At 42.9% G+C, this 27,959-nt stretch overlaps 1 protein-coding gene across 1 annotated transcript; it reads left to right on the forward strand.

The window, feature by feature from the left end:
• The first annotated feature begins 1,068 nt into the window (after positions 1 to 1,068).
• On the forward strand, positions 1,069 to 26,468 carry LOC101091244 (ectonucleotide pyrophosphatase/phosphodiesterase family member 7-like). Its single transcript, XM_045048298.1, has 4 exons — positions 1,069 to 1,318; positions 18,144 to 18,161; positions 19,590 to 19,726; positions 25,827 to 26,468. Exons 1-4 carry the CDS (start codon positions 1,069 to 1,071, stop codon positions 26,466 to 26,468), a joined length of 1,047 nt encoding a protein of 348 aa, XP_044904233.1.
• Positions 26,469 to 27,959: the final 1,491 nt, after the last annotated feature.

The following is a 27,959-nucleotide window of genomic DNA, read 5'->3' on the forward strand; positions in this document are numbered from 1 at the left end:
ATATGTTGTAAAAATTTAGTGGAAAGCAGAGGGTATTCAAACAAATATTCATAGTAGCACTATTCACAATAGCCAAAAGGTGGAAACAACCCAAATGTCAATCAGCTGGTGAGTGGATGTATAAAAACTGGCATATCCATACAGTAGAACACTAATAAGCCATGAAAAGAATGAAATGTTGATGCATATAACAACATGGATGAACCTTGAAAACATCATGCTCAGTGAGAGAAGCCAAACACAAAAGGTCACATACTTTATGATTCCATGTATGAAATGTCCAGGCGAGGCAAATTCAGACAAAGAGCAGATTAGTGGTTGCCAAAGACTGAGCAAGGGAAGAATGAGGAGTGACTGCTAATGGGTATAGGATTTCCTTTTGATGGGATGAAAAAGTTCTGTAATTAGATAGAGATCTTTACAACATTGTGAATGCACCAAATGTCACTGAATTTGTACACTTTCAAATGGTTAAAATGGTGTTATCCTATGTGTATTTAGCCACAGTATTCTTTTTTTATTTCTTATGGGGCATTTCCAACTAATAACCTACCTAGGATTTTTTTTAGTTAAATGGAATAGATAAATTATATACAGTTCCTAGTCCTCACAAGCCCTCAATCCATGGTGGCTGCGTTTGTATTCATAATTCGCAATAATTTGTTCTCCCTATAAAAACAGAATATACTGAGCAAAGGAAAGCACCAATCTAATTTGTTCCCCAAATCTTTACAATAGCGGAATTGATATAAAAGTCCAAAATATTTCACATGGTTTGACTTATTTTTATCATGGTAACATATGCATGACATAAAATTTACCATTTTTACCATTTTACAGTGTACCGTTCAGTGGCATTGAATGCATTCACAAGGTTGTACCACCATCACCACCATCCATTTCCAGAACTTTCCATCACGTAAAGCATGACATCTTGTTACATTCCAGGTGTTTTGATCCACAGCAGAGCTCAGGCAGAATTATCAATTTGGACTTTGTTCAATCGCAGATAAAAAAGGGAGAAAATGGGAGCCGGCCCACAAACTCTGTGATGTTGGTGCTCGCAGCATGACAGGGTTTGGGGTCCTCACGCTGCTGCTGCCCGTCCTGCTGGGCTGGGCCAGCTGCCACCCTGTCCCTGGAAGGAAGAACTTCAACAAGCTGCTGCTGATCTCCTTCGATGGCTTCCGCTGGAACTATGACCAGGATGTGGACACCCCCAACATGGACCGCCTGGCCCAGGAGGGCGTGAAGGCCAAGTACCTCACACCACCCTTCGTGACAATGACGTCCCCGTCTCACTTCACCACCATCTCAGGTAAGCTCCACTCTGCAGCCAATTTGCCAATGCTAGTAGAAGCCCCAGTGTCTGTCATTCCCTGAGATACAGCCCATTCTCAACCAGCTCTTGGGAGACGGAGGCAGTTCATGCAAATGGAAGAAGCACTAGCTAAGAATATTCTGGTTTCTAGAACCCCACTGCTACAGAGCCCCAGTCTGCAGACAGAATCAGGACCACACAGCTGCAGCCTCCCTAGCCCCTGCTCCCTGTTCCCCAGACCCACCCACCCTGCACCTTGCCTTACACACAGTGGCTGGTGATCTTTTCCAAAAGTAAATTATTAGGGGCGCCTGGGTGACTCAGTCATTCAAGCATCTGACTTCAGCTCAAGTCATGATCTCGCAGTTCATGAGTTTGAGCCCCACATGGGTCTCTGTGCTGATGGCTCAGAGCCTAGAGCCTGCTTCAGATTCCCTGTGTGTGTGTGTGTGTGTGTGTGTGTGTGCGCGCCCCTCCCCCACTCATGCTCCGTCTCTCTCTCTCTTTCTCTCTAAGATAAACATTTAAAAAAATAATGATTTGAAAAAACAAAAGTAAATTATTAAAAGAACTTTATAAAAATAGTAAAACATTAAAGTTTAAAGAGCTCAATTAGATTAGAGGATTCCCTGGCTTATTACTGAAGAGTTGGAGGGACACCAATACTCTTTGAAGAGAATTCAAATTTTGTCTCTCTGTGGCCCAGAAAGTCCCCATGACCTGGCCCTTGATCCACTCTCTCCTATCTTCTCTTATTTCTCTTTCCCTTACACGGTTCTTTCCAGATCACAAAGGTCACCTGCCTGTGCCTCCACCCAGTCCCCACCTGTCTTAGTACCTTTGCCCTTGCCAGTCTCCCCAGCTTACCTAGAATGTGTAGCCCAAGAGGAGGACACAACATTAGACAAGAAAAGATACTAACAGATCTCATTACAACTAGGAAAGTCACTGAGAAGGAAGAGAAGAGTTTCTCCAGAAGAGAGCAAGGGCAAATTGACTTGAAATTGGAAACAGGAAAAGGCTCTCTGAGATGGAGCAGTTGAACTGAGAATTGAAAGAGGGTACAGGAGACAAGAGGAAGGAAAAGCATTCAGGCATAGGGAAGAGCATGTTCCAGGTGTCTGTGATAGGAAGGAATGTGGTCATTCCATAATCCCAAATACCAAAATGCAAAGGATTCCATGATAGTAAGAATAACATCAGCTTCCTTTTCTCCAACATGGGCCTGAAGCCAGGCATGTGCTAGATGCTTAGGCTTCAATGTCTCCAAAACAACAATACTGCAAAGCAAGTGTTGTCCTCATTCCACAGATGAGAAAATGAAGGCTCAGAGAGGCCAAATAACTCATCAGTCACTTGGCCAAGAAATGGGCAAGGAAGAAGCCAGGCCTGGAACCAGGGTGTCCCTGGCCACGTGGAACTGGTTCTGCCCAGCTCTGAGCCTGGAATCCACAGACCCCTCTTGTGGGGTATGGAATGGTGCCTGGCAGTATGAGCCTCACCCCTATCCAGAAAACCACTCCCTTGGGGTCCAAGGCAGCTCTGGGAGGCTCTGAAATGATACACAAACTGCTAGTACCTTTTTTGGGGAGAGGGTTTTATCGCTTCCATCAGACTCTCAAAGGGGCCCTTGAATCAGAAACTTAAAAAATAAAGCTGAACAACCACTCAGAGGGAGATTTTCCTACATGTAAACTCTTTGAGAGGCAAGTCATTTGGGAACTATTAGTGCCAGGAAGCAGGAACTAAATAGCCCTTTTCTGGAGAAAGAGAATGCTACTTCCCAGTGGCATTAACTTTGTAACACTTAAAAGACCTCCCATGGGCAGATTCTGGGTCCCTGAACACTGAGAATATGATGGGCACAAAATATTATAAGGCACGCCCACCTTTTATTTATTCCCAGAAGATTCTTGATGAGAAGATATAAACAGTGAGAGCAAATTTTAAAAATTATAAAATTACTGCACCTCCTCGTCTACATTCATTGCCAGTGGGAAATGGAATTGGGTACAGCTTCAACGGAGGGTAATTTGGCAACACCCAATACAATCAGAATTGCACAAATTTTCTTATTTGGCAATTCCACTTGTAGGACTTTATCCAACAGATATATATCTGCTGGGTGGAAAATGATGCATGATGTACATGCAAAGTTATTCATTGCATTGGCATTTGTAACCACAAGAAAACAGAAACAACCTTACTATTCACCCAGAGGGGAATAGCTAAATAAAATACCAGACACCCATTGAATGGCATAGTCTGTTACCTTCAAAAGAAAAATGAGGAAGTTCTTTGTGTCCTGATAGGAAGTTATCTCCAAAATGGATTCAGTGACAAAAGCAAGATGCAAAGAATGTGTGTAGCATGAATATATGTGTTCATATAATATGGATGTGTATATATATGGATACAATTACTTGTAGATGCATAGAGGAAATCTGGATAAATACACAAGAAACTGGTGATATTGGTTCCTCCGAGGGGGGCACAGGGTAGGAGACTGGACTGTACCCCCTGTATAATTTTTAGATCTTGGACCATGTGAAATGTATTGCCTATAAATAACAAAGCATTGTATACAAAATAATCTTTTTAATTCACCCACTGTGGAAAAAACATGTTCCTTTGAACCCTCTTATTTATAACTAGACCTGCCATTTATTGAGCAAGTGAACATTCACTCTGCTTCAACTATGAAACAGGTTTTTCAACATCAGCTCTATTGACATTTGGGACTAGATCATTCTCTGTGCTGGGGTTGGAGGGGCGATATCTGGTGCACTGTGGAATGCTGAGCAGCATCCCTGGTCTGTACACCCACCTGATGTCAGGAGCACCCCTCCTCCCGATATGACAACCTAAAATGTCTCCAGACATTGCCCAATGTCTGCTGTGGGAGCAAATTGGCCCCAGCTGAAAACCCCTGCCTTGAATGGTTGAACCTGCTTATGAATAGGCCAAGCAGGTACCATGATCATCAGATCTTTCAATAATTTTAACGGTGATATGAAGTCAGGACAGTTACCCTCTTTACAGGGCAGAGATATCTGAGGCTCAAACATGTACAAATCTTTTCGGGGGCAGAGGCAGGATTCAAACTCAGTCCTGGATGGTTCCAGACACTGGCTCCTCAATCCCTACCCTCCAGCATGACTACAGCCCATCAGTGTCTTTGATTCTAAGTAATCTTTCCAAACCCTTCTGAATGTTGTCCATCCCCAGAGCTTCCAGGAAACGAGTATATATCCTGAATATGTTGTATTAATGAAACAGAGACCACCCCAGACCCAGCAAAACCCCCAGCATTTGTCTTCATGAGCTGAGCTCAAGCCGACCTCTGTCTGACTCCAGTGTGCACAAGAATTATCCGTAATAGAAAAAATAATGGTTAAAATGTGTGCTGCCAGCACCCAAAGACCTCATCAGATTCTAGGGTACAGACCTGACACAAACTATGATAAAGGGGGCTCTCCTAGCTCAACGACTAATTAACTTGTGTTCTTACGAACACCTCTGGGCAATTTAACACAGAAGAGAGGTGATGAGGAAGAGCCTGTTGCACTGCTTCACATCCTAGCTCCAACACAGGCTCAGGTCCAAGAAGCCATGTGGCCATCTCCCTGAGCTTCCTAGACAGAGTTCAAGGAGCAGGGGCCAGGTGGTCCCAGGCCAGGAGAAGCCATGCCCCAAGCACAAGGACCCATGAGCAAGCTTCCCTAAGACAGCTGACTCAGCTGCCCAAGGTCAGAACCCTGGGCCCCCCAGAGAATCTGCTGCCCAGATATGGGCAGCAGGGCCTCCTCATACCTGGGGGCTGTCAGGTGTGTGGGTATCTCAGCCCTCACCCCAGAACCAGAGTCACATGACCTTCATCAGTTTTCCCTGCTGCTGGTAAAGAAAGTCCTCCTGGAGAGTTTTTAAGGGGGCTTCCAACGTATTCATTCTTCCACTCAACAATTATTTTAGCATCTCTGTTGGGCCTGGCAGTGAGAACAATGGCCAACTATACACATAAGTGACTCCAAGGTCTTGCCACTTCCTAGGACTTGTCCCAAGACACAGGCTCATGTCCCGTCTGTTTCCAGATCCCACAGATCTATTCAGGTGTTGTTTCCTTTTCTCTGAAGCTCTGCCAGGGAGAAAGATGAAGAGCCCCTTTCTTGTGGATCCTTCTGCCTCTGTGTTTCCTTTCACTGACAGCTCGGGGAATCAGACAGAGAGATGTGTTCTCACTTGGCTGTGTCCCCCCCATAAGCCTTTTTCTGCACCACAGCTCCTCTATGGCTACCATAAGGGGCAGAGCTTAAGAGGAATACCCACTTTCCATGCTTTCTCCAATAGCATCCTCTCCTTGAAGCAGGAAGGGCAGAAGTCCTGAGCAAAAGACTCAGGGAAAGAAGATTTCTTGAAAACTGGCTACTTAATTCAAAATATCCTACTTCATCACCTCTACACTCAAAAAAATCTTTACATCTTTACAAAGAATGTAAATTTTTCCTCCAAGTACAGGCTCCCCCAGCACCACCTACAAGATGGGGAAGTAGAGCCCCTGTCTAGGATTTAAGCTCCCAAATGCAAAGCAAGCCTTGGCTCTGGAGGAAACATTCTCCCTCCAGCTCCCCAAAGACGGGCACTGGGTAGGCCTGCACATTAATCAAGCTCATCCCCTCCCCCAGTGAATGGGCCATTACTTCCTCCAACATAGTTTCCTTCTTCCCACCTGGCTTCATAACCCCCACCCCCAAACTCCATGCCACACACACACACACACACACAAACACGCATGCACACACACAGGGGAACTTGGCCACAGGACCTGGAAGTTTCTTAAAATAGAATGATGTATTACTTTTCTGTGGCTGCAGAACAAATTACCACAAACTTAACAGTTTAGAACAACACCCATGTATTATCTCTCAGTATCCATGGGAAAGGAGTCAGCACCAGTGAGCTGGAGCCTCTGCTCAGTGTCTCACAAAGTCACAATCAAGGTGTCAGCTAGGATGGGGTCCCAAGCTCTCATGGCTGTTAGAAGAATCCATTTCCCTGCAACTGTAGAATTCATGGCAACTTGCTCCTTTGAGGCCACAGGAGAGGGTCTCTCTGCTCTAGATCCTATTTTAAGAGCTCACCTAATAAAGTCAGACCCATGCTGGATAATCTCCCTTTTGATTAACTCAAAATGAACTGATGAGGATTCAAAGGATCTGCAAAATCTCAACTTTTCCATGTTCTGTTGGTTAGAAGCAAGCCACAGGTCTTACCTATGTTCAAGGGAAAAGAATTATACCAGGCATATATATCAGGGGACAAGAACCTTGAGAACCATTTTCGAATTCTGCCTAGCACAAACAGGTCCCTGATGGGGCTTAGATAAACATGAGGTGAGCATCAGTCTTTGTGTAAAGGCAAAAGTTAACAGGATCATGCCCCAGAGTGAAGCTCCAGAAAGCCCGCAGAATTATGGCTAACCCCTGAACCCCAAGGGTTGATGTCAGAGGGGCAATAAATGTCCATGGAGGCTGGGCTGTCTAACCATAGTGTGTTACCACATCAGTATTAGACTTTCTGTTGCTTAGGCAAAAATGAGGAGGAGGAGGACAAAGAGGAGGAGGAGAAGAAGTTGGGGGAGAATTATTAATTGAAAGTATTTATAGTCATTTCCTAGGGCTGCCATAACAAAGTACCACAGTTTACTTAACAGTACTGGGCAGTTTAAAGCAACAGAAAATTATGAAGTGCCTGGTTGGCTCAGTTGGTACAACATGTGACTCTCCATCTCAGGATTGTGAGTTCAAGCCCCATGTTGGGTGTAGAGATTGCTTAAAGATTTTTTTTTAATCTTAGAAAAAAAAAACAGAAATTTATTGTTTTACACTTGTGGAGTCCAGAAGTTGGAAATCAAGGTGTTAATGGAGCTGTATGCCCTCTCAAATCCACAGGGAATCCTTCCTGTCTCTTCCTCACTTCTTGTAGTTTGTTGGCAATCTCTGGCATTCATTGGCTTGTAGATGCCACAGTCCCATCCTCCATCCAATCCACAGAATTTTCCCTGTGTCTCTGTTTTCACATAGTCATCTTCTTATAAGGGAACAAGTCATTTGGATTAGGGGCCCACCCCACTGCAGCATGACCTCATCTCTGTAGTGGACCTATTTCCAAATAAGGTCCCATTCTAAGCATCTAAGCTTAGGACTTCAACATCTTTTTTGAGAAACAGTTCAACCGATAACAGTACCGTAAGACATAATTAATTGATAACTACAGGCATTAGTAATCCAGATCCTCATATTATGTCATCACAATGATCTATCTCCCTCCTTTTCCCTCTCCCTCTCTTTTTCTCTGTCTCTCTAAGAGTGACCACAAAATTCCCAAGACTGGCTCTCAATGGACCAATTTACTTCTCAGAACCAATTGCTAAGGCCCGGGGGAGAGTGGAACAATGCTGAACACCCAAGCTGAGACTACGTGTCCACCCCCAGTTTGGGGTTAAGGGGGTGGCAAGCCTCACACAAACCAGGTGGACTGCAAATCAGGGGCTGGTGGGTTCCCAGGGGAAAGTCAAGGACTGTTATCAGAGAAAAGACCAACAGAGGAAGAACTGGCAGGAAGTGCTGAGGTCTACCACGCCAGCCTGGGGCTGACGATGTAGGGATGGGGGTGTACAGTCCAGTGGCCCAGTACTCAGTCCCAAGAAATCACAGCCTCAGCTATGGGGCACCCCGTGGATACAGTACCCACACCTGCAAACAGCCACATCCCAGCATGGTCCCCCCAGTCTCCCTGAACTGTCCCAATTCCCCTCAGATCTCACTGAAATGAAAAGCCATTCTCTGAGGGTTAGAAGCTCATTCTGCTAGTTTAAATCACCCAATTCCTTCTCCCTCTCCAGAAGCCTGTACTTACTGCTCCATCACTGGTAATGACAGTGAACATTTCTGCAATCTCAGTTTTTATTGCAAAGTGATTGAAGACCAGTGAGAATAAGTTATGCTGCTGAAACTAAGGAAATCCCGCCAAGCAAGTTGTGGGTGGATAGGAAGTCTTATGGCAGCAGCATATATTTTCTCCCCCAAGGAACCTACTGAAAATAAGAAGCTATCACCACCATGCTTCAGACAAAGGCTATAGAAAATGTAAGCTGTGATATTATAATTTAACAATTTTAAATCTAGTCAAATAGATATGGATCAGAGGTGAAAGGGGGATGCTCGTAAGGAGATGATGGTGGAGGATAATAACAGTGAGGTTCTCTCTGGTCTTCATTTCCTCCTTTCTTGGAAGGACACTCGATGGTAGGCTCAAGGTCCCTACCAGTCAGAAATTAAGCTTCTCCCAATTCCAGAACCCCACCAGAATAACTCCAAAATCAGAACCACCACTTGTAACCATGTAGACGGTGTACAGCACAATTCTGGGAAGAACTGTTTTCATGAATGCTATGTGGGTGGTGCCCCCTGGAGGTGGGCAGGGCACAATTTGCACAAATGATCAGTTACATTCTATCCCAAAATCAACCTATAAAAGGTAAAAAGTCCTCATAGATGTCGTAACCAGTCATGAATCCACTCTCCTTCTGCCTGAGACAAGAGCAAAAGAAGCATGGCCAAATGTATTTAGATGATCTTTAAGACTAGAGCAGGGTTCTCAATGTCCCACCACTGACATTTTAGGCCAAATCATTCTTTGTCTTTGGGGAGGCTGTCTTGTGTGTTGTAGAATGCTTAGAAGCATCCCTGGCTTCTACTCACTAGATGCTAGCAACATCCCTCCCCTCTCCCAGTTGTGACAACCAAAAATGTCTCCAGACATTGCCAAATGTTCCTTGGGGGGCAAAATCACCCCTACTTGAGAACCCTTGAACTAGAGGTATAATACACAAATCACATATAAATCAGAAGGCCAAAGGTCACCCATGTGACACTCTATCCAGTGAAAAAAAATAGAGTCTGAAAGAGGTAACAGAGGTAGGGAAAGGAAAAGGAAATTAAATCCCTGCTGCTGGTTAACAGTACAAGCCCAGCAGATGTTGTTGGAAACCTAGTTAGAAGATGTAAACCTTTTAATCAGCTCCCATCCTTCTCCCCCAGAAACCACTCTCCACTGAAAAAGTCCTGGAAGTCAACAAAGCCCCAAACACAGATGAAACAAAGCAAAGAAAACCACAGATAGAGACAGAAAAGACGTGTTTCCAACACTAATCATTTCCACAAGGAATGAAAAGTGGAGAAATAAGAAAATATTTCTTATTATTAAGAAAATAAATAAGAAAATAATTGAAAATAAGGAAGGCTGGAAAACCAGGGTATTCCCTAACTTTTCAGTACACTAATTTCTAAAATTATGTAGAAAAAGCAGAGAAAATTGCACAAGGAACCCCCTATACCCATCACCAAACTGTAAGAATTTTTCCACATTTTGCCAATCTTGTTCCATTGTCTCCACTCAGTGGACTTTTCTTTCTTCTTTTCTGCCTGCCTGCCTTTCTTTCTGGAAACTTTTTTTTTAATGTTTATTTTTTGAGAGAGAGAGAGAGAGAGAGAGAGAGAAAGAGAGAGAAAGAGAGAGCGTGCGCGCGCGCTCAAGTGGGGGAGGGGCAAAGGGAGAGGAGGACAAAGGATCTGAAGCGGGCTCTGCACTGACAGCAGTGAGCCCCATGCGGGGCTCAAACTCATAAACCATGAGATCATGACCTGAGCTGAAGTTCGATGCTCAAGGGACTGAGCCACCCAGGCACATCATGGAATCTTTTTTTTTTTAAGTTTATTTATTTATTTTGAGATGGAGCATGAACGATGGAGGGGGGCAGAGAGGGAGGGAGAGAAGAGAATCCCAAGCAGTTTCGGCACTGTCAGCACAGAGCCCAATGCAGGTTATGTGAGATCATGACCCAAGCTGAAGTCAGACACCTAACCGACTGAGCCACCCAGGTGTCCCCTTTCTGGAACCTTGTAAAGCAAATTCCAGACATTATGCCATGTCATCTATAACACATCAGTGTAAATTTCTAACCAAAGAATTTGATTTGGTTTTGTTTTTATATAACCTCCACACCATAATTAACATGAAGAAAGTAGGACTCTTCCAGATGGAGAAAAGATCTAATTGCCACCTTAGAGATTCTCCTATTAGTGCTTCTCAAATTTGAATATGTATATGAATCACCTGGGGATCTGGTTAAAATGCAGATTCCAGTTCAAAGGATCTGAGGTGGGGCCATTCCAAGAAGCTCCCAAGTAATGCTGATGCTTCAGGTCTATGGATTACACATGAGAACGTGTCAGCCCAAAACACCACAACAACTGAGAAAAAAAATCATGACTGCTCTGGATTCCAAGGTCTTGAGTGAGAAAAGCTGGAACCACTTGAGGGTAACAGCACAGGTGTATTAGTTTCCTATGGCTGCTGTAACAAAGTACCATAAGCTGGGTGGCTTAAAGCAACTGAAAGTCCAGAGACCAGAAGCCCAAAATAAAGTATCAGTGGGCCATGCTCCCTCCAGAGATTCAAGGGGAGAATCTTTCCTTCCCACTTTGTCTTCTAGTGGCTACCAGCATTCCTTGATTTGTAGCCACATCATTCCAATATCTGCCTCCATGATCATGTTGTCTCCTTTCTCCTTTTCCGTCTGCGTCCTCTCCTCTTCTGCCTCTTGTAAGGATATTTGTCTTTGGATTTAAAGTCAACATGGATAATCCAGGATCATCTCATGTCAAAATCCTTAATTACAACTATGAAGACCTAGTTTCCAAATAAGGCAACATTCACAGGTTCTGAGAATAAGAATATGGACATATAAATGGGGGGGGGGCGCGGGGGGTGCCAGTGGGCACCATTCAGTCCACTATAGTGGTAAGAGGAGAAAATAAAGTGAGAAAAAAAAATACAGCGGAGAGATCCCATTTCCGTGACAGTGGCTAGTAAGGCAGGTCAAGGGTAGAACTGTGTGTTAATAGAGTTTCCAGATGGAACTCAAGAAGCCGTCTGCTTCCAGCTACTCAAAGAGAGAACATTTCTGCTTTTGACAGCAGATTAAAGGAAGAGGTATAGAGTGTGAAAGACCATTCTCTGTTGGCCTAGTTCCTAAGGAATCGTGCCTCTGCCTTAGGGCCATTCTCAAGTCTTGTTCAAGGATAAAATGATTTATTGATGGCCATAATTAAAAAGCAATGTCAAAAAGAAGCAGCATCAGCATTTTTCATTCGCACTTACACATGAGCAAGAGTGGTTTAGTAAAATGGGCATGCTAGGGTTTTATATTCTCTGTCCAGACAAGGGCTGCCATCATGAGTGCTAGTGTTGGGGACAAGCCTCAGTTCTATAGCAGGAATTGATAAGGTTTTAAATTTTGATTGGTTCACCTGTTCTCATTTCAAGTACTTTAGTTATGGGTCCAGTGTATTATCAATGGGTGGTACCCTGGGTGTGTAAACTTGGGTGAGTGTGGTTTTCAGCATCAGTGGAGGCTGCTTTCCCATCAGTGTCTTGGCTCTGGTTCTGAATGAGCTTGCTAGCTTGAGAAAGGAATGTTGGGTGGATTTAAGGTGGTTAGTTGACCTGATTTGGCAACCATTCTTCCTGACCTCATACTAGCTGGTTAACAAGACATTTTCTTCTTTGGTTTTGGGAATGTGAACTTAATGAATCACAAATCGGGAGGAAAATGAAGATATGCTTATAGTTTATATGGTAGATTAGTTTAAAGGAATTAGTGAATAACACAAGCAGTTTCTCAGCATTAAAGTGTGTCTACACCCAGATGGACTATCTGTAAATATACACTGTTCCACCTGAAAATTAGTAGATAGGAACAGAGCAAATGTTTGGGGGGTGGGGGAGAGGAATGCCCTTATTGAGTTATTAAGTTATGGCATGGTTTATTTTAATCCCACTAAAATATCTTTTTTCCCAAATTGACTTTGGATTAAATCAGGTTCTGCTTCCTACTTGTTCAGAGCATACCTGGCCATCTGCAAATGGGGCAGAAGTAAGAGGGAGTTTTTTCAATAAAACTCAACAAACATTTGTTGAATGCCTACTAAGGGTAAAGCCCTATGCTTTGTGCCAGGATGATACCAAAATAAATGAGCACAGCCCTACTCTTAGGAAGCTTTTAAACTAATGGAGAAAACATATTTATAGATAATCACCTGAAATTCAAGAGGAAATGAGATGGATGCTGAATGCAAAGTATAAGCAGGATGGAATGGCATTAATGCCATGTGTGCCCAGTTCCAATGACACTCCCTGACAGCCAACGGCAATACTGCACAGATACCCATTTCTTGTATGATCTGAAGGCCCATGAAGGTTTGAGCCTTGGCAGATCTAATATAGGTCTAGAGTCTACATCTGGTCTAGTCCTAACCTTAGGAGTGGTTTTCATCCATCACAAGCCAAGGAATAGCCTAAAACACTGGCAAAAACTGAAAAAATTGCAGGTTCTAGGGCAGGGCTTCTGCTCTAGAACAATAAGCCAGTCACAACAATTTTGTTGTTTGTTATTGTTCACAACAATAAGCCTGTCGTGAACCATCTCGACCATTTTGTCATTATAATCAAAAAAGGAAAGATTTTCAGCAGTCTTATCGGGTAGACGCCTGACCCTATCTTAGTTCAAACTATGGAACTAAACTCTCAAGCCATCTAACAATGGCCAAAATAGTGATCTGTCCACAACAACAGAACAGAACAGTGCTCACTTCTTTCCCAAGGCATATCATGTAAGTTTAGGTCATTAACAAATAAGAACTAGGCAAACTTGAGCTACCTAATCCTTGAAGGGAGGTAACTGACAATGGTTACAACTCGAGCAGGGTATTATAAAACCACCACTATCTACTTCTGCCCAAGCAGTGAACTGCTTAGTTTTAATAGTTAAAAATCATGGCAAATACAGCTGACACTTGAACAACATGGGGGTTAGTAGTGGTGAACCCACACACAGTCAAAAGCCCACATAGAACTTTTGAATCCCCAAAAACTTAAAAATTAATAACCTAATATTTACCAGAAGCCTTACTGATAACTTAGTAAATTAACACATATTTTATATGTTATATGTATTATAATCTATATTCTCACAATAAAAGAAAATGTTGTTAAGAAGGTCATAAGGAGGGGCGCCTGGGTGGCTCAGTCGGTGAAACAGCCAACTTCGGCTCAGGTCATGATCTCGCGGTCCGTGAGTTCGAGCCCCGCGTCGGGCTCTGTGCTGACAGCTCAGAGCCTGGAGCCTGTTTCAGATTCTGTGTCTCCCTCTCTCTGACCCTCCCCTGTTCATGCTCTGTCTCTCCCTGTCTCAAAAATAAATAAAACGTTAAAAAAAAATTTTAGGAAGGTCATAAGGAAGAGAAAATACATTTATAGTACTGTACTGTATTTGTCAAAAACAATCTGGCATGTAAATGGACCTGCACAATGCAAGCCCATGTTGCTCAATGATGGACTGCATTTACTCTCACCTGCCACCAGGCTCCAGTGTCACCTCCTCTGTGCAGCCTTCCCTGATACCCTCTTTTCTGTGTTCCCACTGCACTTTGTTCAGCATCTATTGGAGCACTGATCTCCAGCTATGTCAGGGAACAACAGCTGTAAAATACAGAAATCCTTTCACACTAGCTCAAGGGAAAGGAACACCTTGCAAGACTCTAACAGGCAAACTTGGGCAAGGGAACCAAATGAGGGATAATTAGGAAAAATGGAAAATGGAGTTAGCGAAACCAGATCCCACTTTTCTGGCTCTCAGAAACCCAGTGGTCCCTATTTTTTTTATTTATTTTTTTCAACATAATTCATTGTCAAGTTGGCTAACATACAGTGTGTACAGTGTGCTCTTGGTTTTTGGGGATAGATTCTCATGATTCATTACTTACACACAACACCCAGTGCTCATCCCAACAAGTGCCCTCCTCAATGCCCATCCCCTATTTACCCCTCTCCCCTGCCCCCCCATCAACCCTATCCAAAATCTGTAAAGAACTTACCAAATTCAACACCCGAAAAACAAATCACCCAGTGAAGAAATGGGCAGAAGAAATGAATAGACACTTTTCCAAAGAAGACATCCAGAAACCCCGTGCTCCTTCTAATCAGCCCCAGGAACTCTCTTATCTCTACTTCTCTCACTCACAACCAGCTTTCTCTTTTTGCTCATGACCTATCATGGTAGGCTACTGGGAGTCCACCACCAGCTGATTAGTTACTGCATCTCTGCATTTAAGTCTTGAGAGAGAATTGGGTTTCTCGCCAGCCAACTGAATGTAGGGAGGAGACATCACATGGTACAAATATGGTACCTAGACCTGCCTCTCGGCAGGGCCTGTAAGTTGGGGAATCCTAAGAGTGAGTGACTGTGAGCATTGCAGGCACCCCCAGAACATGCTCTCTTATTAACTCTCTCCCCTGGTCCCTAGATTATGAACACCATGGGACAATGGAGGATAGTACTTGGGTCAAAATGTTTGAAGGGGAGGGTTTGGATCAAATGCTGGATTTGATGGTTCTCTAAATTCACCTTGCAAGTATTTGAGAAATAAATAAATGTCAGTTTCTGAGAATCAAGAGAAAGGAGTCGAATCTAGCTGGGTTCATTTCCACACCTGAAATGCTCGGCTGGGAGAATTTACCCGCATCTTGCCATAACTGGTATGGTGTGGGAGTATGCATTGTACCCTGATTAAAGCATAATTAGCAAGCAGCAGGAATCACGCTCTCTGAGAGAGCTCATCCTACTTCCTGTTTAACTTGCATAATTACCCACATCACAGACACTGAAACGACATAGATAATAGACTCTCAGAATGGATAAAGCCAGAGAGGACCTTGGAAATCATTAATCCTCTCATTTTATGAAGGTGGAAAATGAAGCCCAAGGGAAGAACAAGTGCTTTCAAGAGCCAAGACCAAACCCAGGTGTCCCACTCCTGAAAGCAGCCCTGCTTCTGTAGCATCATAGTGCAGTGAGGGCAGCATCACCCAACCCAAGTGAAGCCAGTTCCTTTGCAGCTACTGGAACTCCAGGCATGGCCAACACTGTTGTCTTCACGCAGCTTTCCCAGCCCAGTCCCTGATTGTCTCCAGAGTACAAAATGCAATTTTAGTAAAACTGATTGCTGCTCCCTACAGCTGTTCATTTCTTAGCTTTCCCCCCACCTCCCCATCTTGTTCTGCCCACATTCCAGAACAGGGCCTTAACCATGATAAAAGGCTTGAGCAGCAGGAAGGAGGAACCGAAGGGGCAATGGAAATTCCTGCTGGGTCATTAGTGGTTCCCAGCCACTGGCTGGATTTAGAACATACCTTTAAGTGTCAGGGTCGAAATAACACAAACACCATGAAGACAGTTCCCTTTTTGCAATTACTGGGACTAGCCATGCCACAAAATGGAAGGGTCATGCTCCCTGAACTCATTTTAGATTAGTTGTTTGAAACTTGGGTAACATCTCTTTGAGGGGAAAAGGGATTCTATGATGGGTTCCCAGGCTAGTCTATTTAACTGATACTATAATTGACCTCTTGGTCCCAGAGCCTGGAAACCAGAATCATTAAGGTCCAGGGAGGGGAAGTTTCCATGTCCATGGTGTCCTTTGCTTCCTCCTATCCCTCCTCCAAATCCTCCCAATGTCTCTGAGCCCCCAAGCTTCCCCAGATACTGGAATACTCCAGGTTTTGACAGCTGCCAGCCTTCCCTTTGGTCTTTCAGGGAAGCTGCTATCAACCCAGATTTTGGAGTAATGGGTAATCTGCTAGAACTAATCCACATACATGTGTGAATGACTAACAGTCCCTGAACCAGTGGCTCTGACATGTCAGTTGGCTTATGAAAATGCAAACTCGCAGACCCAACCCTAGATGTGTGGATTGAGCAAGGGCTAGATTGGAGAACAGAGAATTTGTGTTTTTTAACAGTAGTTCAACTGATTCTAATGTTGGTGGTATAGATACCATGGATAAATACTAGAACAGGTGAAGTGGCAGGCATTTATAATTCCATGGTGATTTGCTCTTTACTGGGCAGGAGGAGTCACACAGAACAGAATCCAGGATTTGCAGGTAAAAAAGATAAAGACAAAAGCAAGCTACTACCTGGGTGAATTATCTCTGTGCTTCCATTTCATCTGCTGTGATATGACATGGCTCAGCCATGAGAAAACTTGGACACTACAACAAGGAGAGGATTTGTTGTAGATTTCAAAAAAGGAAAAGTTCTTGTCCGTTTGGTCCCCACCTACCCATAACAAAGTACCCTCACTTGTGGTATTCAACCCCCCTCGTGACATACAGTATCACGGAGAGATTAAAAGCCCAGGTTGTAATGCTCAACACCATAAGTCATTCAGTAAATGCACAGCAAACCCAATGAGATACCCCTGCACATCCACTTGGTTGACCAAAATCAAAAAAAGGAAGAAACAAGTATTGGTGAGGATGCAGAGAATTCGGAACTCCTGGACATCGCTGGTGGAAATGTAAAATTGTACAGCCACTATGGAAAATGGTTTGGCAATTCCTCAAAAAGTTAAACATAGAGTCACCATATGACCCACCAATTCTACTCTGAAGTATATATCCAAAAGAATTGAAAGCAGGGACTCAAACAGATACTTGTACATGAATGTTCATAGCAGCATTATTCGCAGTAGCCAAACAACCTAGAAACAACCTAAATGTCCACTAACTAATAGATAGATAAACACATTATGGTCTATTAATACAACAGAATATTATTCAGCCATTAAAAGGAATGAAGTACAGATACATGCTACAACATGGATGAACCCGGAAAACATGAGACTAAGTAAAAGAAACCAGACACAAAAAGTCACGTATTGTGAGATTTCATTTCTATGAAATGTCCAGAATACCTAAATTTATAGAGACAGAAAGCAGATTAACGGCCAGTAGCAGGTAGGGGAATGGAGAACTGGGGAGTGACTGCTAATGGGTACAGTCTCCTTTTGCAGTGATGAAAACACCTTGGGACTAGAAAGAGGTGATTATTGCACAACATTGTGACTATAATAAGTGCCACTGAATTGTACACTTTAAAATGTTAATGGTTATTTTTATGTTTTGCAAATTTTACCTATTAAAAAAAAGCGGGTGTAACCAAACCTCCTGGGTTCAAAGCCCAGTACTGCTACATGATCTTGAGCAAACTCTGTGCCTGATTCCTGTAAAGGGGAAAATCTCTAAAGGCAGGACAATAAATATGTGCCATGATTTCATCACACAAACCCTACCCACTATTATTCAGGCAAACCAAGGCCAGGCAGGTTAGGGGCTTGTTCAAGTTCACATAACAGGTTCAGAAGTTAACTCAGAGTTGGTACCCAGCTCTTTTTGGACTCTAAGTCCATGCTCTTCCCCTGTTGACTATCCAATTTGATCCCTCACCAGGAACCTTGATACCAAGACCCCAGTCCCTGACAGCAGTGCAACTTTTTCCCAGTGATTCCAAGTATGGTGTACCTACAAGGCAGAAATGATAGAGCAACAACTATTTTTGCTTCTTCCCAGATGAAAGCCTTGGCCATCCTAAGAGGACTTTACCCACCAGCAGCTTGGCAACGACTGAGCCAGTGGAGAATTTTCCCCTCTCGATTCCCGTGACAATCAAGTTTTAGTCACAGAATGTCCTGTCTTGATTTACCTTGGAAATAGGAGAAATCATCACTCTCTTATTGCAATCAGTAGGGTCACCCAGAGGAATCTGTTCCAGAAGGTGGGGGAGTGGACACTCAGCTGTTCCCTGGGTCTTTTGGTTAAGTCTTTAGACTACTCCCCAGTATGCACTCTCCTTTTCCCCCAGTACAGTGTAAGATCACAGGTACTTTCTATATCTGGTTCAATTCTCATGTTTTCAAGAATAATCTAGCTTACTCACATTCCCCAAAATCCACTTTCCTTCTTTAAGTAGAGAGAAATAAGTCTATACCCATCTATGTCTAGAAATCTTTATTGATTCCATTGTTTTCCTCAAACAGCACAGCCAATGGGAGTCCTAGGAAAAAACCCTGGGATATTTGCCAAGAATTAGGCCCACTGGATATTCAATATTGAATCAGACCGTCACAAGCAGAAGATAAGGAATATCACCCCACAGGATATATCTAAATCCCAGGCTCTTGCCTTCTGGACACAGAATAACCTAAGTAACCTGGCCTCCCTAAGCCTTCCCTCCTCGCCCATCAGTTTCCACAGCCCACCCCAGCTTCCTCCAGGACTGTTCCAGGCAGCAGATCCAATCTGGCAGGTGTGAGATTCTATTAGCCCTTTCTTTATGGCTACCAATGTTTGCACCTCCAGAAAACCAAATCTGAAGCCCCAGGGTGGCCACCCAGAGTGACAGTCCCCCAGAAGAAGTAGGCCAACCAGAAGGATATTGGAGGAGGTCTTAAGATCACTTTGACACCATTGGCAGTATCCATTCATTGAACTTATCAGTACCTTCCCTCCTTCATTCCCAAGGTCGCTGGATTGAAGATCATGGAGTCATTCACAACATGATGTTTAACACAGAGACACACTGGAAGTACTCCTTCAAGACCACACAGAATAAGACTGAATGGTGGGACAATGGTGTTCTCCCCCTCTGGATCACAGCCCAGAGACAGGTACTTTCAGAAACCCTGGGTTGGCTTCCAGGGACATCGCATCTCATTCCTAAGCATGTGGGACAGGGGTTAGAAGCTATGACCTCGAGTAAGTGACTTAACTTCTCTAAGCATGTTTCCCTAAATGTGTAATGGGAATAATGATGATGTGCTTATTTAATAGATTTTACATAAGTATTAATTGAAATATGCATTTAGCCATTATTGATGGATAAGTCTCTACGAGGGCAGAGTCTGGCGTAATCACAATTGTACCTCCAGGGCTCACCATAGGGCTCTGTCACATTTTTTTAACCCAGCAGCACTTTCATAAATGTCTGTTTATACACTTGTCTCAGACTTAAGCATAAAAGCCCTTAGGAATGAAGTTGACCATTTAATGAATCTTCAGACCACGGAAAGTTCTTAAGAGAACATTCACTCGAAAGGATTCTGGTAGCCATTTATTATTGCTTCAAAAAGGCAGAAATCAGAGCTCTGTGTTTAAGTCCTAGCCCAAAACCTTTTGTCAGCTTTGTGTTTTCTTAATAAGCTTCCACAGTCATCACTTCAGAGTAGGACCTCCTCCTTGTCTTCCCCAAGACACCAATATTTGCTCCAAAGATCCCCTTGGCACTGGCGCTTCACCTCTATGCTCCAAGGTACACTGGGTGTGTCATGTTGCAAGATGGTGCCATTGCAGCTCAGAATGCAGGCTGCGGACTTGGACACCTGGAGCAGGATCCAGCCAGCTCCACCCTTCTCCAGCTGCATGACCTTGGGCAACAACCTCCTCTGGGTGTGTGATTTGCCCTACCCATAAAATGAAAACTGTCAGAGTCCCTGCTTCTTACGCCCATTGGGAGGGTGAACTGAGATAATGCACATGTCTTGAAAACTAAATGTTCAAAAACTATTAGTCATTAAAGGAAGTTGAATCATCTTAGCACTTCAGCTGGTCACTACAGCTCTAAACCAGAACTAACCAAAGGAACTTTCTTTGATTATGGACATGTTCTACTGTGTACTTTCCAAAATGGAAGCCACCAGCCATGTGTGCTTATTGAGCCCTTGAAATGTGGCTAGTGAGACTGAGGAACCAACTTTTTAACTGCATTTGATTTTAATTAATTTCAACTTAAATCTAAATACCACATGTGGCTAAGGGCTACCATATTGGACAATGTAGCTTCTAGATGAATCACAGGGAGTTGTCAATGACTCTACCTTAGCTTCATTTTTCCCCCTAACTGTTGGGCTCTAGATTCCTTCCTCTTCTGTCACATTTTTTAAACATTTTTTAACATTTATTTAGTATTCAGAAACAAGAGAGACAGCATGAGCATGGGAGGGGCAGAGAGAAGGGGAGACACAGAATCCGAAGCAGGCTCCAGGCTCTGAGCTACCAGCACAGAGCCCGACACAGGGCTTGAACTCACAAACTGCGAGATAATGACCTGAGCTGAAGTCAGACACTTAACCAACTGAGCCACCCAGGCGCCCCTCCTGTCACATTTTTTAACTTTGAGGCAGAGACCACCATGCAAATAAATTCTGTCCTCCCAAGAAAATAAGATTCATAACACTACATGTCTAATACTGATTTAAGTGCTTTACATTTATTAATTTATAACAGCTCTTAGGTGGGTGCTACAATTATGTCCACTTAACAGATAAGTAAACTGTTAAACAGAGCAGTGCCATAACTTCTCAAAGTCACAAAGCTTGCAAAAGGCAAAGCTGAGATTTGAATTCACTCAGGGTTCAGCAACTCTTAACTCTTAACCATAACAGAATATTATTTCCTTGGCCAAAACATTTAGCCATGGATCTGATAGTAAATCTTACTGCTAGGGAGATCTGGGCAGTCTTCATTAATTCACTATTCAACTTGCTATGATATTTGTTCATTGGCATGAGGGTTCTGGTAGCATTCTTTCCTGCAGTTTTTCTTATTCACAGTTCTTGTCTCATTGCCATTTATTTTCAGGACTTCGTTTCCTTCTGCTCAACTCATAATCAGAGTGTTCTTCCTCTTTGCTGAATTCATAAGTGGTTATGCAGAAAAAGGATCTGGTTCAGGGCCAGGCAACTGAAAACACACCATTCATTTAGCAAGTGAAAGTCATGTTGGTGCATCTCTCATTCTACCACTGATATCTCCTGCCATGGGACAGAGCCATTGCCCAGCAGCCTGAAGAGATAGCAGGAAAACCACTGCATTCAAGGCAGACCTGTGGCCCCAGGTCAGCTCCCCAGGAACAGGATTCCAACTGGCCCTAAATGTCATTCAGGAGCCCATATGTTTTGCCAGGCAGGGCTATGGGGGGGGTGGCCTGGCCTGTATCCATCACTGGGAAAATCCATCGTCCTCCTGAGTCTCTTCCAGGCAGGCTTTGTGGAGATTGATGCATTCACCTTTAATAGGACTAAAATGTTTTCCTTCCATGACACTAATGCTGCCAGAGTTCATCAAGATACACAAGCATTGACATGCCTTACACATGATGCCTAAAAGATGGGATTCCTGGCCACCTTTGCGTCCATTAGTCATGGTCCATGAGCATATCCACACTCCATTTAGAGCAAGCTCATATTTTAAATGAACATACCTGATAACTGAACATGATTAATGGCTGAGGTGGTTCACCATGTTCAGAAGTCCTAATCCTCAGAGAAAGGCAGACAGCCATGACTTTAAGATCCAAGAAAACCATAAAAACCTAGGGGCACATTTCACCTCTCTATGGAGGAGCTATAGAGTGTATTAAGGAGTGAAATGGCAGAGGATGATCCGAGTGAGATCCCCATGGCTGCCAAGAGTCTGTATCAGGACCATGGTAGGCTATTACCAGGAGGGGATTCAGAGAGACGGTGGGGAGTTTAGCTATGGTTTTCAATGTAAGCCAAGTCTCCTAGACAATAGCTTCCAAACTTGGAAGAGCTGTGAGCAAGATGGTGCCAGGTACTTCTGCCTAGAGTGTTAATAACAGAATAATTCATCCCAATATTGGCCCAAACCATGTTTTTATAATGCATCATAAAGGCTCAAAGAATAATAATCTGACCTCCAAAAGGGTGTGGGATGGGGAGAAAATAGAACCTTGGCCGTCTGGCTCCTTCTGTTCAGTGACTCCTCTGGAGCACAGAAAAGCAATGAAAACGCTCAGACTTCTGAATTTCACATACATACAGTCCATCTCTTTCCACCCAGTCACTCCCTAGAAGGAGGAACTAACTCCTTTCCCTAAACCGCACACACTTCCCACCAAAGCACAACCATGATAAAATGTTCAAGGGCCTTCCTAAAATATGTGCACCTTGTGACATTCACTCTGTCACCTAAAGGAAGAAATAAAACAAAATACAAAACCAAACTGAAACTTCTGCTCTAATGATTTGTTCTGAAGAGTTTGGTGAGATCTGTACAAGTATTTTTCCCATAGTAAGTACCAACTCTTGTTTTAAAAAAGCAACTTAAGAATAATAGCCACATTGATGCAAAACTACACTAAGGGAGAATAATGAACCTAATAAAACCAGCGATTTTCCAATTGCTATTGCTACTGGAAACACTGATTATGCTAATTAAAGGGTAGAATAGTAAATACCCACTCTTTTGCATCCAATTAAGTGCTCAGATTATTTCTCAGAAGTATTTGTTGAAAATAGCACTTTTGATTATCACGGGTCCCAAATAAACAGAGTCGTGTGTGTGTGTGTTTGTATGTGTGTGTGTGTGTACACACTCAAATACACATTTATCTCCGGAGCTCTTTTCATGGAGTAGTGTAACTCTTAAAATTCCTATGGGACCAAGTAAAAAAAAAAAATCATACAGCTTGGGATATCTTTAAAGAAAGTGTATGTTGAGAACACAGCACAAGAAAACAATTTCAAGTTGGGAACATGTGAGATTTAACACACAAACATCAAGAACACAAATGGATAGGCAAGGCTGCCTAAGTCCCTCATAAAGTCAATGTCAGCTTATTCTAGATAATAAAATAGCCAAACTATGTTGTACAAAACGTTGAAAGTTTTATCCTTCCAGCCAATTCCATACTTCAGAGCAAAGTCAATTTATATGTAAGTTAAACAAAGTACCATCGCTAAAAACTGAGAATTATGAGTAATGCCAATCAGAAATGCAATAAATAAATATTAGAGGATTTGCAAGTTAAAGCAACCATATAAATTCTATTATCAGAAATGAAAATGTGTTGCCTGAAGAGATTACAAATAAGATGCTAGAACCCAAAAAAGGAAGAGCTTCTGTAACTATTTCCATAAGTTAATCAGGAGTGAGACTAGGATGGGTTTTGCACCCACTAAAGGAGATGCAATTCATACATTCATTCAACATGCGTTTAACCAACAATTACCACCTACACTGAACCAGGCCTATTCTAGGTCCCAGGAAAAGAGTGGTCAACAAAATCAACATGGCCCCTCTCCTGGAACTCCCATTCTAAGGGAGGGAAATAGATAGTAAACAAGTAAACAAAGTAAGATAATTTCAGATTGAGTAAAGTGTTTTATAGAAAATAAAACTAGGGCGCCTGGGTGGCGCAGTCGGTTAAGCGTCCGACTTCAGCTCAGGTCATGATCTCGCGGTCCGTGAGTTCAAGCCCCGCGTCGGGCTCTGGGCTGATGGCTCAGAGCCTGGAGCCTGTTTCCGATTCTGTATCTCCCTCTCTCTCTGCCCCTCCCCCATTCATGCTCTGTCTCTCTCTGTCCCAAAAATAAATAAATGTTGAAAAAAAAAAAAAAAAAAAGAAAAGAAAACTAAATCACATAATAGAAAATGAATGCTGGAGGGCAGAGGGCACAATATTTCACCTATAACTATGGATAGCAGAGCTTCTGGAGCCTTGCAAAGAATTTAGTATTAAGAATTCTGCCTTTTTTTTTAAGTAGGCTGCACACCCAGCATGGAGGGAGTCCAATGCAGGCCTTGATCTTATGACCCTGAGATCAAGACCTGAGCTGAGATCAAGAGTCAGACACTTAACTGACTAAGCCACCCAGACACACCTTAAGACTTCTGTCTTACTTCAAATTTCCTAAAAGTAGAGCTTGAGGCAGAGGTTTAGTGCATGTGAGGCATTGAGGGAGAGTTCTCAGGAGATGGGAGTAAGGGAAACTGACAGGGCAGGGTTTGAAAGATAAATGGTCCCCAAAGTTGGATACCAGCTTCAGCGTGATCCCACAGGGAGCTCTGGCGCATGAATTACACCCCCATGTTATCCCAGCCTGAAGCAAGTAAGCCGGTCTTTTGTCCTCCCATTAGTCAATTCCTGGCCATAGGCAGCTGGGATTGAAGGCGCAGTATGGAACAACTTTCCAGGTGAGGCAAGATTTGGCCACTTGGCTAAAGGTAATTTTCCAGAACATGGAGCAGCTGAAGTGAATGTGAGTTCACTGGCCGAGTAAGGGGATCTGGGTAGAAAAACAACAGCATCTCCCACAACTTCCAAATTGCTTTCTTGTTTCTCTCTCTTAAACAGTATATAGGAAGTTTTCATTACTCTCTATTTATACTCTTCTGTTCATTTGTTAATCAAACAGCCACAACCCAGGTGCCATTATCCCCAAAGTCTTCCTGGTCATTTATTCTCCATACCAAATCAACATAGTTACACCAATCTTGGTTCTACTAAAACCAATAAATCTCTTGTGTTTTTCAGAATATTCAAACCTTGGGTGACACAGCAAGTGCCACAATACAGCCTTCAAGTTAATAGCTTTGCTGAGGCAAAGGAAAATACTTGCTCCCCAAATACACAAGTCATTCATTCATTGAACCAAAAATCTATTGAGCCCCTACTATGTGCCATGTCCTGGTTGAGTAGATGCTTTCCAACAACAGGACTTATTTAGTGAGATGTGTTCATCTTGTTGTGAACTCATTAAAGAGCATATATAATTTTTTTTTCCTAACAATTTTCCCAAACTTTGTCAACAGCCACCTTTCTACTGGGGAGATTACTTAAGAATATCTCATAACTTTGCAATCACATGTGTTGTTAAAACAATATATTGAATTATTTCTGGTTCAAAGCTTTCCTCAGCCCTTACTTCTCCTCCCCAGAAGTCCCAAGACTTATCGTTGTCCCAAGTCTCGTTGGCTCTGACTGGGACATGGGCCCACGTCTGAACCAACTGCTGTGGCCAATGGATGCAGTGTCCTCTAATTGGCCAGGCCACAGCCACATCCCACTTCTGGAGCCTGATGTGGAACCAATGCATCCCAAACCAGCCATGAAACAAGGGCAGAGAGGAGATCCTCTAGGGGAAGTCAGCGCTCTCTGAACCAGCAGAAGGATATTGGGTGGTAGGCAGGCAAACTGTCCACTGTACAATTCAGCAAAGCCTTTATGGTGATTTGCTATACTTGGAGGCAAAGAAAAGACTGCCTAGCACATGCCAAAACACAATACCCAACACTTTACCTTAAAGTTATCTGGCTTAATCCTCACAAAAATACCATCAACTTTTTGGCATTTTACATATAGAAACCCTGAAGCATAAGAGGTTAAAGAACACACTCACCATCAGCAACTTTTTCCTCCATTCCAAGGGACTTTTTTTTTTTCATTTTGCCATCTCTAAAGTTGGAGTGCATCTTAAAATCAGTGGAGTGTCATGGTTTAACTGGCAGCATTTTTCTCCCAGTAGCACATAAAATAATAACATGTCTTACAACTAACAGTGTTTTAGATTTGATGAGATCCTGGGGAAGCCAGGATGAATGAAATCCAACCCCATCTGACTCCAAAGCTCACATGTTCTCTATGCCTCTGGACTAGGGCAGAGATGTCAACAAGTCAGGCTTTGCTTATTTTATAAAAGATATAAGATACAGCCCTGATAGAATTTTCTTCTTGTACTTGCAGGGGAGGAAGACAGCATCATTCCACTATCCTGGGGGAGGTGCAAAGTACAAAGGGGAGGCTGTCCAGCGGTCCCTGGTGGAGTCTCACACTCACCCAGACAGCAATGAGACAGAGTGGAGGGAGAACATCGATATTGTCATGAACTGGTTCACTAAGGAAGACTTTGATTTTGTGACTCTGTACTATGGAGAGCCAGATAACGTGGGACACAAATTTGGGCCTGAGACGGAGAACAGAAGGGTGATGATTCAGCAAATTGACAGAACCATCGGGTACCTGGTGGAAGCCATTAAAAGGCACAGCTTGACCAAGCACCTCAATGTCATCATCACATCAGACCATGGCATGACCACAGTAAAAAAGAGCCCAAATGTCACTGAGATCCTCTTGACAAACTACATCAAGTTCAAGGACTTGGTCAAGTTTGATATCGTGGACTATGGTGGCTTTGGGATGATCCTGCCCAAACCAGGGAAAGAGGAAGCTGTTTACCAAGCACTGAAGAATGCACATCCTCACCTCAATGTGTACAAGAAGGAGGAATTCCCAGAACGCTTCCATTTTGCTAAACACAAGCGGGTGCTGCCAATTGTGATGTACGCTGACTCTGGTTATAACATCAATGGGGTGAGTCGATTCTAAAATGAATGAAGTCATCTTGGATCTGGGAGACAGCCTCTAGAGAGAAACGATTCTGAAAAAAAATTAAAACATAAGTTGTAAGCCACTGTTAGTTCTAAGTGTTCCCCACCCTCACCCCATGTCTCACCCAACCAACCCTGTCCCGTGTTACTGCTATGCAGTTATAATGACAAACATCCCTGACCAAAGCTCTGTCCAGCACTGTACTATAAATTTAACATGAGTTGTTTCATTTTTGTCTTCCCATCAACCCAAAGATAGATACTCTTATTTCCCTTGTTTTATTTAATAAGGAATAAGCCAAAGATAGAGAGAAGTGATTCAGGATTAGAAGTATAAGGTTAATGTTTGAATCCAAGCCTGTGTGCTTGCTTGATCATTATGCACAGATCACCAGTAGATTCACCAAAAATAACCATGTGCTGGTTCCCCTTTACACATATCAAGGAGAAGGAGGAGGAGAAGGGAAAGGAGAGGGACAGGGAGGTAGAGGGAGAGGGAGAAGGAGAGGGAGGGGGAGGGGAAGAAGGAGGGTGATGGGAAGGAGAAAGAGAAGGAGGAGGAGGAGGAAGAGGAGGAGGAGGAGGAGGAGGAGGGGAGGGAGAGGAGAAGGAGAAGCCCTGTTCATACACACACACACACACACACACAAATTATACACAAATGGTCACAACAGCATTATTCATAAAAATCAAAAAGTGAAAACAAACCAATTGCCCATCAACTGATGAATGAATAAACAAAATATGATATAACCATACCATGGAATATTATGTTGCCATTAAAAGGAACAAGGTACTGATACATGCTACAACTTGAATGAACCTTGAGAACACTATATTTACTGAAAGAAAGTAGATACGAAAGACTTTGTATGATTCTATTTAAATGAAATGTTCAGCACAAGCAAATCTATAGAAACAGAACACAGATTGGTGATTGTCGGATGGGGAAGGGGGAGAGATGTTGGGAAGAAATGGGGAGTGACTCCTGAAGGGTACAGGGTTTCTTTTTGGGGTGATGAAAATTGATGGTGGTGATAGTTGCACACCTCTGTGAAAAAAATTTAAAATCATTGAATTGTACACTTTAAATGGGCACATTATATGGTAATTATACAAATTATATCTCAAGAAAGCAGTTATGAAAAAATAAGCAAGCCTAAAGAAGAAAATACCAAAATCAATGCTAATTGTGAGATAGATTTAAGGGGGTCTGGTTTTTGTTAACTATCAACCAATAATTCATGGCAGAACAAAATGTAAGTGATGTTTAAACACTGCATGACAGAAGACCATCCCAGAAATAGTTTGAAGAACACTTGTCCTAGGCTATGGACATAAGCCAAACATTATATTTGCAATCTGTTCAGAGTATAATAGGTATAGGAAAATTCATAAGGTTATTGTTTAGCGTTGGTGGAAATAGTCACAGTAAAATGCAACAATTACTTGATATTTTGCAATCCCTCACATGACCCAGAACACTGAG

This window comes from Felis catus, chromosome E3 (assembly GCF_018350175.1).
Source record: "Felis catus isolate Fca126 chromosome E3, F.catus_Fca126_mat1.0, whole genome shotgun sequence".
In the NCBI taxonomy this organism is placed as follows: Eukaryota; Metazoa; Chordata; class Mammalia; order Carnivora; family Felidae; genus Felis; species Felis catus.

What these genes read in the sequence shown, in the direction of transcription:
- LOC101091244 (XM_045048298.1), top strand. Translation starts at nt 1,069, where the DNA reads ATGACAGGGTTTGGGGTCCTCACGCTGCTGCTGCCCGTCCTGCTGGGC. An exon ending in TGGGCAACAACCTCCTCTGG is followed by an intron (nt 19,727 to 25,826) that starts GTGTGTGATTTG and finishes TTGTACTTGCAG; the next exon opens with GGGAGGAAGACAGCATCATT.